This window comes from Trichosurus vulpecula, chromosome 1 (genome assembly GCF_011100635.1).
Source record: "Trichosurus vulpecula isolate mTriVul1 chromosome 1, mTriVul1.pri, whole genome shotgun sequence".
Classification (NCBI taxonomy): Eukaryota; Metazoa; Chordata; class Mammalia; order Diprotodontia; family Phalangeridae; genus Trichosurus; species Trichosurus vulpecula.
In genome coordinates, this window is record NC_050573.1 from 71,109,946 (window position 1) to 71,122,341 (window position 12,396).

The 12,396-nt window shown below is 56.2% G+C and overlaps 1 protein-coding gene across 4 annotated transcripts in view; it reads right to left on the reverse strand.

Moving 5' to 3' along the window:
- Positions 1-1,475: 1,475 nt before the first annotated feature.
- Positions 1,476-12,396, reverse strand: part of PTPRS (protein tyrosine phosphatase receptor type S) — a 145,694-nt gene continuing 134,773 nt past the window's right edge. For all 4 annotated transcript variants that reach the window (XM_036741808.1, XM_036741807.1, XM_036741806.1 and 1 more), the window contains 8 exons: positions 12,237-12,391; positions 11,441-11,726; positions 10,572-10,750; positions 9,947-10,073; positions 9,240-9,365; positions 6,968-7,122; positions 4,446-4,581; positions 1,476-3,704 (listed from right to left, as the gene is read on the reverse strand). In XM_036741808.1, the coding sequence (XP_036597703.1) occupies positions 3,636-3,704; positions 4,446-4,581; positions 6,968-7,122; positions 9,240-9,365; positions 9,947-10,073; positions 10,572-10,750; positions 11,441-11,726; positions 12,237-12,391 (1,233 nt within the window). In that variant the 3' untranslated portion in view covers positions 1,476-3,635. The remainder of the gene's footprint in view (positions 3,705-4,445; positions 4,582-6,967; positions 7,123-9,239; positions 9,366-9,946; positions 10,074-10,571; positions 10,751-11,440; positions 11,727-12,236; positions 12,392-12,396) is intronic.

The following is a 12,396-nucleotide window of genomic DNA, read 5'->3' on the forward strand; positions in this document are numbered from 1 at the left end:
TCCCAACCCCAAACATTCTGGGCCCAATGGAGTAAGCACATAGCAGGGGTTTGATCAATATTCTTGATGACTTGAAAGCCATTCATGGCCACCCAGCCCAGCCCAGTGTGACCCTGTCCTTCCCCTCCCTTCCTTCCTATGGAGCAGCAGGAGAAGATATGGAAGGGCTGGCCTTAGACTCAAGAAACCTGAGAATGGCTCTTACTAGCTGTGTAACCCTGGCCAAGTCTCTGCACCATCCTGGGCCTCAGTTCCATCTTTAAAATGGGCATGCCCATCTCACTTGCCTCATTTCTTTCTCTCCTCTCACTGCCCCCATGCTGGTTCTCCCATGGAATATCCAAAGAGCCTCCAGACTGGTACCCCTGCTTCGTGGTTCCCTCTCTAATCTCTCCTTCAAGAGGTTGCCCCAAGCATCTTTAGAGGTACTGGCCTGGTCCTGTGACTCTCCTGATCTAAAACCTTCTCAGGTTCCCTGCTGCCTCTGGGATAAAATACAAACTTCTCAGCCTGGCGCAGAAAGCCTTCCACAGACTGGCTCCAATGGAGTTTTCTGGCCTCGTTTCACATTATTTACCACCCCACCCCCCATGACTGGCTTTTCACAAAGTCTACATTCAAAGCAACCTGGATTCCCCTTGAAGGCTCAGCCCAGCCATTGGGCGGTCCATGAAACCATCTTAGATCCTCGTTCAGTCCTTAACTTCGTGTGTGTGTGTGTGTGTGTGTGTGTGTGTGTGTGTTTGTTTGTGTGTGCCCTCGAGTTGTCCCCTCCCCCTCAGTAGAACATAAACTCCTCGAAGGCAGGGTTGCTGTTTCTGGATCCCCTGGGCTATTACGTTCTGCTTTATAAAGTCCATTTACTAATCCCTCCCTCCCTCCCCTACAAGGCTGTGGTGAAGAAAAGCCTTTTCACAAGGAGCAGTGGGAGGCAGCATCCTCTACCCTTATTTTCCTTGGGGTTCCGCTCGACCAGGGCTCCTGGAGGCCAAGGACCGGATGTACCAGCAGAATGGCCTCCCCCTTCCTCCTCTCCTGCTCCCTCACTCCTGTGGAAACGGCTGGGCCTTCTCTCTGCGAGGGGGAGGAGATAGCTCTCTAGCCGGCCCCAACACCATCTCTCCCGGGTCTTGGCTCTCTGGCTGAAGGCTCCCCTGCCCAAAGAGCCAGGCCTGGTAATCAGCTCTGTAGATCGCCAGATGCTCGGCGGGAAGAAGGTGTGGGTGTCCTCCCCATTACAGCTTATTACCTACCTGGGTGGCCTTGGCAAAATACTTTCCCTCTCTGGGCCTCAGTCTCCCCATCTCAAAAATGGGGAGTTGAGAGCAACAATCGCGTTCATAAAAGGTGAGGAGCCTGAAAAACTCCAAAGGGCCTCGGGAATCTGTCAGCCCCAATTCCTTCCATCCCTGGCTCCCCCTCGGGGCCCCGCCCCCGGCAGCTTCTGTGACAAAGGAGGCTCCTGTAGACGAGGCTTTCAGACAATCTTCCTTTAATACAAAGTCGATATATCTACATACACAGTGGCAGGAAAACCACTTACAGTTTCAGTTTGAAGTAACAGTGGGAAACGGATAGCGTCTCTGCTCTCGTACAAAGAGAAAAAACTGGTCTCGGTTGGCATCTGCTTTTCTCCTTTCTCCTCGTCTCCCCGGGTAAAGTCCTGGCTGCACGTTGTCAAGAGTTTGGGGCCACGTTCCCACGGCATTTTTGGTTGGGGTGGGGCGGGCCCAGTGCCTCTCTGGTCAGTGCAGGAGGCGGGTCGTGTGTGTGCACACACGTTGTGGTCTGAGAGAGTGTGTGAGTGTGTGTGTGTGTGGCCCCCCCCCCAGGGCCCAAATGGGGCACCCCATCCCGACGCATCCATCTTCCCCACAGTCGAGCAGAGAGCAGGGGAGGAGGGGTGCCCGTGGCAGCCTGGCGCAGGGGGCTCATCTTCCTTTCACCTCCACACTTTGGCAACACAGTGTGAGTCCCAGGGGCCCACCAGGCATCGAGGTGGTGGTTCATACTAGATGTCTGGTGTGTGCCCCGGGGCACCTGCAAGCCTGGGGTGGAGAGGAGGGCTTCCAGGGTGGGAGGTGCCATCCCTCCCACCCGCAGTGGGCGCCTGGTCCCGGCAGGGGAGCTCAAAGGAGAAGGGGGCCTGCTGGCTGGCCTTCTCCTGGCCTCCCCCACGCTTGGAGCCATGCCTGATATGTCTGAGATTTAATTTAAAAACAAAACAAGGACAATTCATTCTTACATGAGCAAGTCGAACCTTTCCAATGGTAGAAAAGCATATGTAGAAGGAGCAATTCGCACGGAATCTCGTATATGACCACAGCCAGTACACAGAACGTTTCTACCGTGAAAAAATAGACTGTCTTTGAACGTAATATGAATAAGCAAATTCTCTTTTAAATTCATTGACTCGTATTCTGTCAGTTTTTTTTTTAAAAAAGGAAAAAATACACTATTTAAAAAAAAACGGTAATGTCACTGGTTACAGTTACATCGATACTTTAAAGAAAGCCGCTCACAGCGCAGGGCCGAGGCTCCGCTCTTGCCTGATGGTCTGACGGCTGGGAGGAGGTGGGCTAGGCTGAGGCTGCGCGGTGATCCCGAGAGGGTGGGGACAGAGTGGTGGCGGTGAGGAGAACCCCTGGAGGCTTCGGGGTTCAGATTCAGACTTTGCCTGGTGACTCGGGGCAAGTCACAGCCTCCTGGGCCTCAGTTTCCTCACCTGTGAAGCGATGGATCCTACGATTTCTAAGATTCCTTCTGGTCTGAATCCTGTGAGTCTAGAACCACGTCTTCCCCAAGCCCCTGGTGGGGGTGGGAGAGAGGAGAGAGTGTTTGCTGAAGACAGGGAGGAAGGGGTCCATAGGGCCTGTCTCGGCAGCTCCTCTGCCTTGCCCCCTCCACCCACCCTCCGAAATCCAACCGGCAGGAAAGCCACTGGCCACGCTGCGCCCTCCCCCTTTGTCTTTTTCTCCATCTTTCCAGAAATAACGTTTTTTGGAATCAAAAAAGAAATGAGGAATGTTCCAAGTATTCAGAAGGGGATGTGGCCCCAGCCCCCCGGAGAACTCGGCCTCCCACGCTGGCGGGGCTCCGGCAGGCTGGGGACCCCCTGTTGGCAAGTGTGTCCCTCCCCCAGCGCCGCGCACAGGAGGCGTCTCGTCGATGTGGTCATTGGCTCAGGGCTGCGGCTGGGGACTCTGCGTGGGTGGATGGTGGAGGGGCGTGTGGGGGGCGACTTCCCCTAAAGATGGCCAACCAGATGAACAAAGAAACCAAACTCTTAAGGATGGGACCCAAGAGACTGTGCCCCTCCCCGGGGCGGGGGGCTGGGGCGGGGCAAGGCAGCTCGGGACCAAAGCCACTTTGAGGTAACAGGCCCCAGCGGCTCAGACCAGCCCTGGCCCTCGAGCTTTGCTTTCGCTCCTGGAGTTCATGCTGCGCTGGGCCTGTCGGGGGGGAGGGTCCCCTCGCCCACCCCTCCCCCACGCTCCCGCTGTGGTGTCCAAAGAAAAAGGTACTTGTTGGGTTCAGTTTGTGGTAATCGGTTCGAGGCCCCTTCCTCTCGAGGGAAGGGGGAGCGTCCGGGACGTCCAGGGGTCCGTGGAGTCAGTACGGGGAGGGATGGCTTTTTATGTTGCATAGTGGTCAAAACTTCCAAGGTACTCGAGCGCGGCCTGGTAGCAGAACTGGTACTCATCCTGGAGCAAGGACAAGGTTGGGGGAGGGAGAGGTCACATCACTCTGGCTGTCCTGGAGCCCCTCCCCACCGCCCCCCAGGGGTCTATGGAGAGGACGTCCTGCCCTGGGACAGAGGCACTGCCTTGGGAGTCAGGGGGCCTGGGTTCAAATGCTGACTCTGCGGGCACCAGTTCCCACATCTCCCCTGGGGGGAGGGCAGGGAATGAATGCCACACCCATTTTACAGGTGAGGTAACTGAGGCTCGGGGGCAGCAGGATTGTGTGTCTTGGTTTAGAAGGCTGGTCATGAGACAGAGGCAGCCACAAAGCAGCAGCAGGTGGGGAGAAGTGAGCAGAGAAAGCCATCCAAAGGCAGAGTGGGAGGCTGTCTGGCTCCAATGTCCCTCCTGAAATGTGGGGCCCAGGACCGGACAGCCGGCCTGGGTTCAAATCCAGCCTCAGACACAGCTGTGTGACCTTGGGCAAGTCACTTCACCTCTGTTTGCCTCCGGGACGATAACTGCGCCTACCTTCCAGGGTTGTCATGAGGATCAAGCGGGATGCTATTTGTAAAGCGCTCAGCATGGTGCTGGGCACGCAGTAGGTGTTTATAAATCCTCGCTCCCTCTCCCCCTCCCGGTACCTCAGAGGAGGCGTGAGCCGAGCAGAGGGCAGGGGGAGGGTCACCCACCTCCCACGCTTCGGACTCCGGGCCTAGTAGGGCACGGGGCCTTCTCAATCCCAGGCCAGCGGGCCCTCACCTCCGTCTGCACCATGGCCGGCCGCTGTGTCCGGAGCATCTTCACGGTCTGGAAGATGTCCACCACTCCCTCGTAGCGCATCCTCTCCAGGACGATGCTGAGCGTGATGAAGACCCCAGTCCTGCCCACGCCGGCGCTACACACAGGGGAAGAAGAACACATTCACAGAGTGAGAGAGAGAACGGGGCAGCATCTTCGGTCGTCCGGTGGTGACGTCCGGTGGTGACGTCCAGTGGTGATGCCGGGGACCCTCGAGAGCCGTTGGCAATGTCACCAGTGCGCCGTGGACGGGAAGGCCATGATCACGTGAGATTTAGTGGAGGCTCTGACGACCAGGGCGATTCTGAAGCAGGGATGAGTGCAAGAGTTCTGGCTATCTACCACAACTCAAAGGGTATGAAAAAGCTGAGATTTCTCTTGCAACACCGCAGAGAGCCCTGCGTGCCGCTGCCTGTGTTCGGCGTTGTAGTAATAATAAATTTCAGTTACAGGTTAGTGACAACAAAGATGTGGTTCCCCTCCACTCCTTCAAGTTCCAGGACCCCCTGGAAATCTCTCCACGGACCCCAGGGCCAGAGCCCCAGATGTCAGCGACCCCTTCATTTTACTGAGGCCCAGAGTACAGGGAGTAGCCTTGAGGCTATGCGGCTTTAGAAGCGGAGGAGCCAAGATTTGAATCCAGGGCCTTGTTCCCCTTCCCCCCGAGTTCTGAGGCCACTCAGGGGCTCCCTCAAACTCCACTTCCAATGGGGGCATCTCCTACCCCACCTGCAGAGAGAGGGGAGGACATGGTCATGGACCAGGGAGAGAGGAAGAGCAGGCCTCAGGCTGGAGGGGAGACAGGGAAGGGAGTCCTTGAATGTGAATGGCAAGCCTCAATGCTTTTTCTGCCTTGTATTTACTTGGAACATATTTCCCATGCACATAATGGTATGGGTGGTGCCTCCCCAGTGGGACGTTAAACTCCTGGAAAGCTGCTTCTCTTTGGTTTTAATTCTCGTATCCCCGGGCACATGGCAGACACCTGATAAATGTCTGCTGATTGAGCACTGATTGGCAAGTCTGGCAGGGGCCAAGGAGGAAACCAGTGGAGGTGGGAAAATGTCATCCAGTAAAGTGGAGTTTGTAAGGAGGCCTGACTGTCCTGGGCTGGGGGCTGTGGGAATACAGAAGCGGGGACAGAGAGGAGGAATGGGCCCAGGGGATGGGGGGAGCAGGGACAGCACTAGTTAGTAATGGAGAAGGATCCCCAAAGCCTCCCTGCTGACCCTGGGTTTATGCTTCCTGCAGGGGAGGGGTCCCAGCCATGGCCAGGAGCACAGATGGGCAGAGAGGAGGCCACAGGAGACCGTAAGATGAGGCTACACTTTCCCCCTGGTACAAGAAGTACATGTAAGTATGTGTGTGTGTGGGTGGGCATGTGCATGTGTGTGTAAATGGAGGAATATCTGGGAAATAACTGTATTAGCCTCTTGAAATATTACAAAAATACTACTGTTCATGAACACATTTACAGACTGCAGAGAGACACTGTGGAGACAGGGGCCGGGTCAGGAAGGAAGGGGGGTCAGAGAGCACTGGATGGAGTAATTCCTACTGACTAAAACCAAATGAACCCATGAAAGCCCTCTGCACACTGAACTGGGGAAAAAAGCCATTGGTGACAAGGAGCCGGGAGAGGTGCGCTCTTGGGTAGCTGCAGTCCCAGCCAGCGCCAAATTGATTTCCAATCAGCAAAGTTACAGAATCGTCAGTGTCCCTTTTCAGAGGCACAGTTCGTCCTTCCTGAACGTGCTCACACGGCTTCACTCACATTTATATCAACATATCTCAGAGAATCAGGACTCTCCGTCCTGTTCTTAATCAAATCCAAGCAGGAAAAAAAAAACCAAAAACCGATGGCTGGGCATGATATGTGGGCTATCGCATTGAGAAACTATCCTGAGAAAATAAAATCGACTAATTTATTTGACCGTGTTCTGATAAATCTTTAACAATATTATGATAGTAAAACATGTCTTTATGTACTGAATAAAGGTTTTTTATGAAAAATTTAATCTATTTTATTCCTCACATGTGTATGTCTGAGACACTCTAGAATTTATTTCCTTTCATATTTAATAGGTGGTCTGGGAATGTTTACTGAAAGCCAAGGGGCATAAGGATGGAAAAAAGGTTGGGTACCCCTAGGGTAGGGGTAGAAAGGCCGGGCCACATCTGGAAGAGATGAGGAGAAGGGAAGTGATGCTCCTGGACAGAGGAACAATGGGGAGGTGGGAGAGGAGACCATGCTGGGTGTGGAGGGACAGGGAGAGGGGAGGGCGTGACCATGGGCTATGGAGGGAAGGGATGATGGGGAGGGGGTGTCTCCCTATATAAGCACAGCCCAGAGCAGTGCTATTGCCAGGACCTCGTCCTTGGCCAACTCCACACGCACAGTCATATTCAGGAGGCCCGTAGTGACACAGCTCAGACCTCAGGATTGTCTGCCCCTACCCCCGCTCCTGCGGGATGATTCCTACCTGCAATGGACAGAGATGGGCCCGTCCTGGCCAAACTGCTCCTTGGTTTTGTGCACTTGGCCGATGAAGTCGATGAAACCCTCGCCTGACTTTGGCACGCCTTGCTCTGGCCAGTCTGTGAACTGGAACTGGCGGACGGTCCGGGACTGACCGTCCTGGGGGAGGAAGAGAGGCCTAAGTCAGTGGTTACTGTGGCTGGTTGTTTACTCACTCAGAACAAACATATTAAGGGTCTGCTGCATTAGAAGAGTTCTTTCAGTCTCTCTGTCTCTGTCTGTCCTCTCTCCTTCTCTGTCTCTCTGTCTGTCTGTCTGTCTGTCTCTCTCTCTCTCTCCCCCTCCCTCCAAAGTGCTAGAAATATACAAATATGGCAAAGAGGCCGTCCCTGCCCGCACAGATCTTACAATATACTGAAGGAATAAAATCCTGACATGCACATCCTTCCTTCTATGACAAGCTCCTGACAGGCAGAGAACAGGTGACATGTAAGGGTCAAGGGGGGCCCCTTAAGAACAGGGAAACCTGAAGATGCCCTAGTTGGATGTGAAGGGGGAGGAGTGATTCCTGGATAAGGGGGAAGGTGGGGAGAGAAGGCAGAGCAGCCTGAGCCAAGACAAGGCAGGAGGGGACAGGGGATTGGAGCATGAAGGTGCCGAGGCCAGGAATAAACAAGAAGCCTGGAGAGTGCAGGGGGAGGCCCAGCCACCCCCATCTCCTTCCAGTATTCCAGTGCTGCCATTGTCATCCTCCATGGTTCTTAGTGGCACTGCCAAGCTGCGGCCTCTGTGCTCTGGTCCTCCTCCTCCTTCTCCTCCCATGGGCTCCTGGCCTCTGCCCCCGGGAGCCTGGTCTCTGAGGAGAGCTTTTGTGACCTCTGCACTCTGGTCTTCCTCCTCCTCCTCCTTCTCCTCCTCCTCTGGGCTCCTGGCCTCTGCCCAGAACCAGGCCACCTAGCCTATCTACCCCTCCCCTGCCCCAGTTTTCTGGCTCTATGCGTTGTTTTCACCTGTTAGAATATAAGCTCCTTCAGGGCTGGGATTGGCAGTGCCTGGCATACAGTGGGTGCTTAACAAATGCTTTTTCATCCAGTCCAGACCATTATGACTTCATCAATGTCATTTCTCATTCAACACATCTACCGTCAGCTACTAGACATCATCACCTTCTTGACGGTCAGCTTCCTCCATCAGGAGCAGAGCAGAGGCTCCCAGGGCCGCCCTCACCCATGCTCTGTGCACTGTGGAGGGGCAGCCTACCTTGGGGCTGGGGCAGGGGCGTGACAGCGCCAGGGGGTAAGTGAGGCCCAAAAGGGAGGGGGGCTACTTCTCCCACAGGTGACGGCCCCTCCCTCTTCTGCTCAAGCCTTCCCAAGCCTGGCCTCGGTCTACTGCTTTGTCCTCATCTCCCTCCTGCTCCCCTGCGTGGACCTGCCTCCCACCACAAGCATACTGGATTCCCTTCAGTGGTCCCCGAGCTCTCCCACCACTTGTCCTGCCTGGCAGGCCCCTCCCTCTCTCTATCTGGGCCCATCTTCCAGGGACCTGCTGGAGTCCTGAACCTTCTCCAAGGAGCTGACCAGCCAAGTCTATCTTCCTTGTACATAAGCTATCACACTTATATCTGCTAAGGGGCACAGTGGATAGAGTCAGTCCTAGGCCGGGAGCCAGGAAGCTCGGACTCTAACTAGCTGTGTGACCCTGGGCAAGTCACTTAACCTCCGTCTGCCTCATTTTGTTCAACTGTAAAATGGGGATTATAACAGTACCTACTCCCAGGGCTTTGGGGAGGGTCAAATTTGCACAGTACCTGGCACACAGTAAGCGCTGTATAAATGCTTTTCCCCTTTCCCCTTTACAATCCGCACCATTTGCTTTGTTCATCATATGACAACTTGTATGAATATGTTCTTAGAACTAAAAAGGGTTGTAGCGATTTTCTAGCCCACTCCCCCATTTACAGATGAGGAAACAGGCTCGGGGGGGGGCAGTTCAGGACTGGCCACCCTGAGGACAGGAGGGAGAACAAGGCTACATGGCGCGTGAGCCCTCCTCTCCCACCAGCTCGGAGACCAGCTGCTTCCCTACCCTCTCTGAGCCTGGCCTCAATCTTCAGGAGGCCAGACCTGACCCGATGGCCCAGGCCCATGGGGAGCAGAAGGCTGGGGTCGGTGACTGTTCCTGAAGTATCCCACCATCTTACGTGGAGCCTGGACCTGGGGTGCCTGCCCCGCCTCTACCCCAAGCTGCCCCTCTGGGACCAGCTGGGTACTCACTCGGGCGTCGGTGACTTTGAACTCGCGCAGGATGTACTGGGGCATGTTATACTCCGCCATGGGGTCCACCACGAAGTACTGGTAACGTGCCGACCGTTCTGCTGGCCAGTACTGGTGACATTTCTCCTGGTGCAAGGAGAACAGGGCTGCCTGTCACGCCTGCTGACCCATGCAGGTGATGTGTGTGTGTGTGTGTGTGTGTGTGTGTGTATGTGTGTGTGTATGCCTGTGCATGTGTGAGTGTGTATGCAGGGGGCAAGGGAGAAGCCGCTGGCTGCAGGCTGCCTCCTACCCTGCCCTTAACCCACTGGGGGACCATATCTCATCTTCCCACCTCCCCAAGGAGTTGGACCTGGGTCTGCCCCCCAGAGCAGGCCCAGGGCTGGCCACTCTTAGGGACTTTCCCCCACTCCTCCCCCTAAACTTAGGCCCACTTCTCTTAGGAGGCCTGGGAGGAGGGTGCCTTCTATTTTTTAAATTAATTAATTTTTAGTTTTCAACATTCACTTCCATAAGGGGAGGGTGCCTTCTGAAGGCTTCCCATGGCTCAGAGGGTCCCCCTGTTTGTGGGGGATGGCTGTCAGGAGACATTCTACCCTGAGCTGTTCTGCAGGGCCCCAGTGGGTGAGGCGTATTGGTGGCTAACTGACGCAGAAGGCTGGGGCCGGCCCAGGGCCAGAGCTGGCCCTGCTCTCCCCCCCACTCACCCGGCCCATCTCCCGCAGCTTGGTGAGCATCACCACTATGGTGGAGTTGTTTTCCCACAGCATTCGCCAGAAGTCCTCGGTGGTCTCCGCCAGAGGCCCCTGTGTGGCGATGTAGGCCTTCTGCTGCCTGTGAGCAAGAGAGGATTGCTGAGAGAGGCTTCACCCTTCCTGCACTTGCCGCTGCCCCAGAGTCTCCTCTGGGAGTTTGGGGGATTTTTACCCCAGCAGAGACCGTGAAGGCCTTATACAGACAGGGAAACTGAGGTCTGGACTGGGAGGAGTGATGCTCAGATATGCAGAGACTTGACCCCGGGGCTCCCATCTCTGGGTTCAACGACGGTTCCTGCCTCTTTTCAGGCTAGGGGCACAGAAGGGGCTGCTCTAGGTAAAGCAGAGCCCCAGTTCTGGGCTTATTCTCTCCCCTGCTCCACCCCTGGACTCCTTGGTCCATCTGCCTATGCAAAGAGGCCGTCTATTCCTGAAAGAAGGAAGCCTGTGGCTCTGGGAGGGGGTGGGCCAGGCTGGGGAAGGACAACAGGGAGTTGGGACGTCTAAGCTAAGGCCCCCAGGGGCTGGAAGCTGAGCACCCAGGGCAGGGACTGAGCAGCCTCCCCGGCCCTCGCACCGGTAGCCGTCGATGAAGCTGGCATTGATGTAGTCAGAGCCCTCCACGCCACGGATGGGCTGTAGGCACACGCGTGTGCTCTCATACGGCATGATGTTCACCAGGCGGTTCTTGAACTTGTTACAGGGAAGGTTGGCACTGATGAAGCGGGATGTGTGGGCTTTGGAGTTGGCCAGCCTCTGCAGAGGGCACAGGGGAGGGAGGCGGGTCAGGGTTGGGTGGGTGCTGGGGGCTTCCCTTGCTCAGCAAGAGCCCCCAGCTTCCCTTCTTCCTCTTCACCCCGGAGGCAGCAATGTGGGAAAGATGGCCATGCTGGCCTTGGTGCCCTGGGACCTTCCTTGATCAGATTTCAGACACTCGGCCTCATCTGCCCCATCGCCCTTGACCCTGCCAGACTGGCTCCTGCTCTTCCCCTCTGGGTGTATGCTTTACATTCTGGGCCTGAGTTCTGACAGGAGGGAGAGGCCAGGCCTGGGGCTGGGGTGAGGTAGGCATGCAGTCCCTGCAATGCCCCTGTGAGGGCAGCTGCCTCTTAGGGAGGCCCCTGGGCCCTTGGTGATCATCTGGTTTGCTCTGGCACACTTCAGCTCGGGCAGCCAGGAAGCAGGAGAGCCATGAGCAGGGGTCCTTCCCACCCTGGGACTTGGCTGGCCACTTTCCACAGCTGCCCCTCCACTCTCTATAGCCCAGCACGCCTGTACCAGCTCCACGGCTGCCCTTCTGCTCTCTATAGCCCCGCATGCTTGTACCAGCTCCACAGCTGCCCCTCCATTCTCCATAGCCCAGCAGGCCTGTACCAGCTCCATAGCTGACCCTCCCCTCCCACTCAGCACCCTGCCCTGCTCTGAGCGGCCCCCCGGGACTCTGACCTTGAACTCCAGCTCCATGCCTGTGACATGCTCGCCAGTCTCCACCTGGGCCAGCTTCTGAATGTATGAGTAAAGGTTGCGGGCGGGGACCTCGGTGTTGCCACAGGCAACGGCTTCCAGAAGGGCGTCGTGGATGAAGCTGTACTGGTCCTCTGTCTGGACCATGTAGTTCCGCTGTGAGCGCATGAGGGTCACGTGCCCATAAATGTCCACTGTCTTCTCGGGCTTGATGCGCTCCAGCATGGCGTCTATGACGATGAAGCAGCCTGTCCGGCCCACGCCCGCACTGTGGGGAGGGAGAGTAGACAGATGGGGCTGGACCCAACGAGCTCACCCTGGGATGCCAGCTCCTGCCGCTCTGACCCCCGAGGCTTAACAAGGGTCTTCCCCTGCAGTGACTGGTGGGGCAGGTGGGTGTACGTACGTGTCATCCTCCTCTTAGGGATGAGGGAAGGACATGAGGCAGGGAAGCAGGTGTCAGTGCTGGGGTCCCCACCCAGGGGTCCTGATGCCCTGAACCCCACTGCTGGTCCTCAGGGATTCCTCCTATCTCAGGACTGGAGGCTATCCACAAGTCCATCACATGAGACCCCCTCATTTTTAGAGAGGGGACAGCCCAGAAAGGGTGGGGAAAGGGACCTTTGTATGGTCACAGCAGGTCAGCAGCCGATCCTAATAGCAGTAAGTAATCAGGCACAAGTGGGTGACCTGCCCAAGTCCAGGGAATCTCCTTCTGCCCAGGGGCTGGGCTTGGATGCCAGGCCCGAGGCTGGGGGAAGGTCAGGGGTCACTGTACCTGCAATGCACCACAATGGGGCCTGCGTCCGGAGGGTTGCAGGTCTTCACTCTTCTCAAGAAAGCCAGGAAGGGTGTTGGGTACTCAGGGACACCATGGTCTGGCCATGCTGTGAACTGGAACTGGCGAACTTCACGCTTCTCGCTGGATCCATTCTATG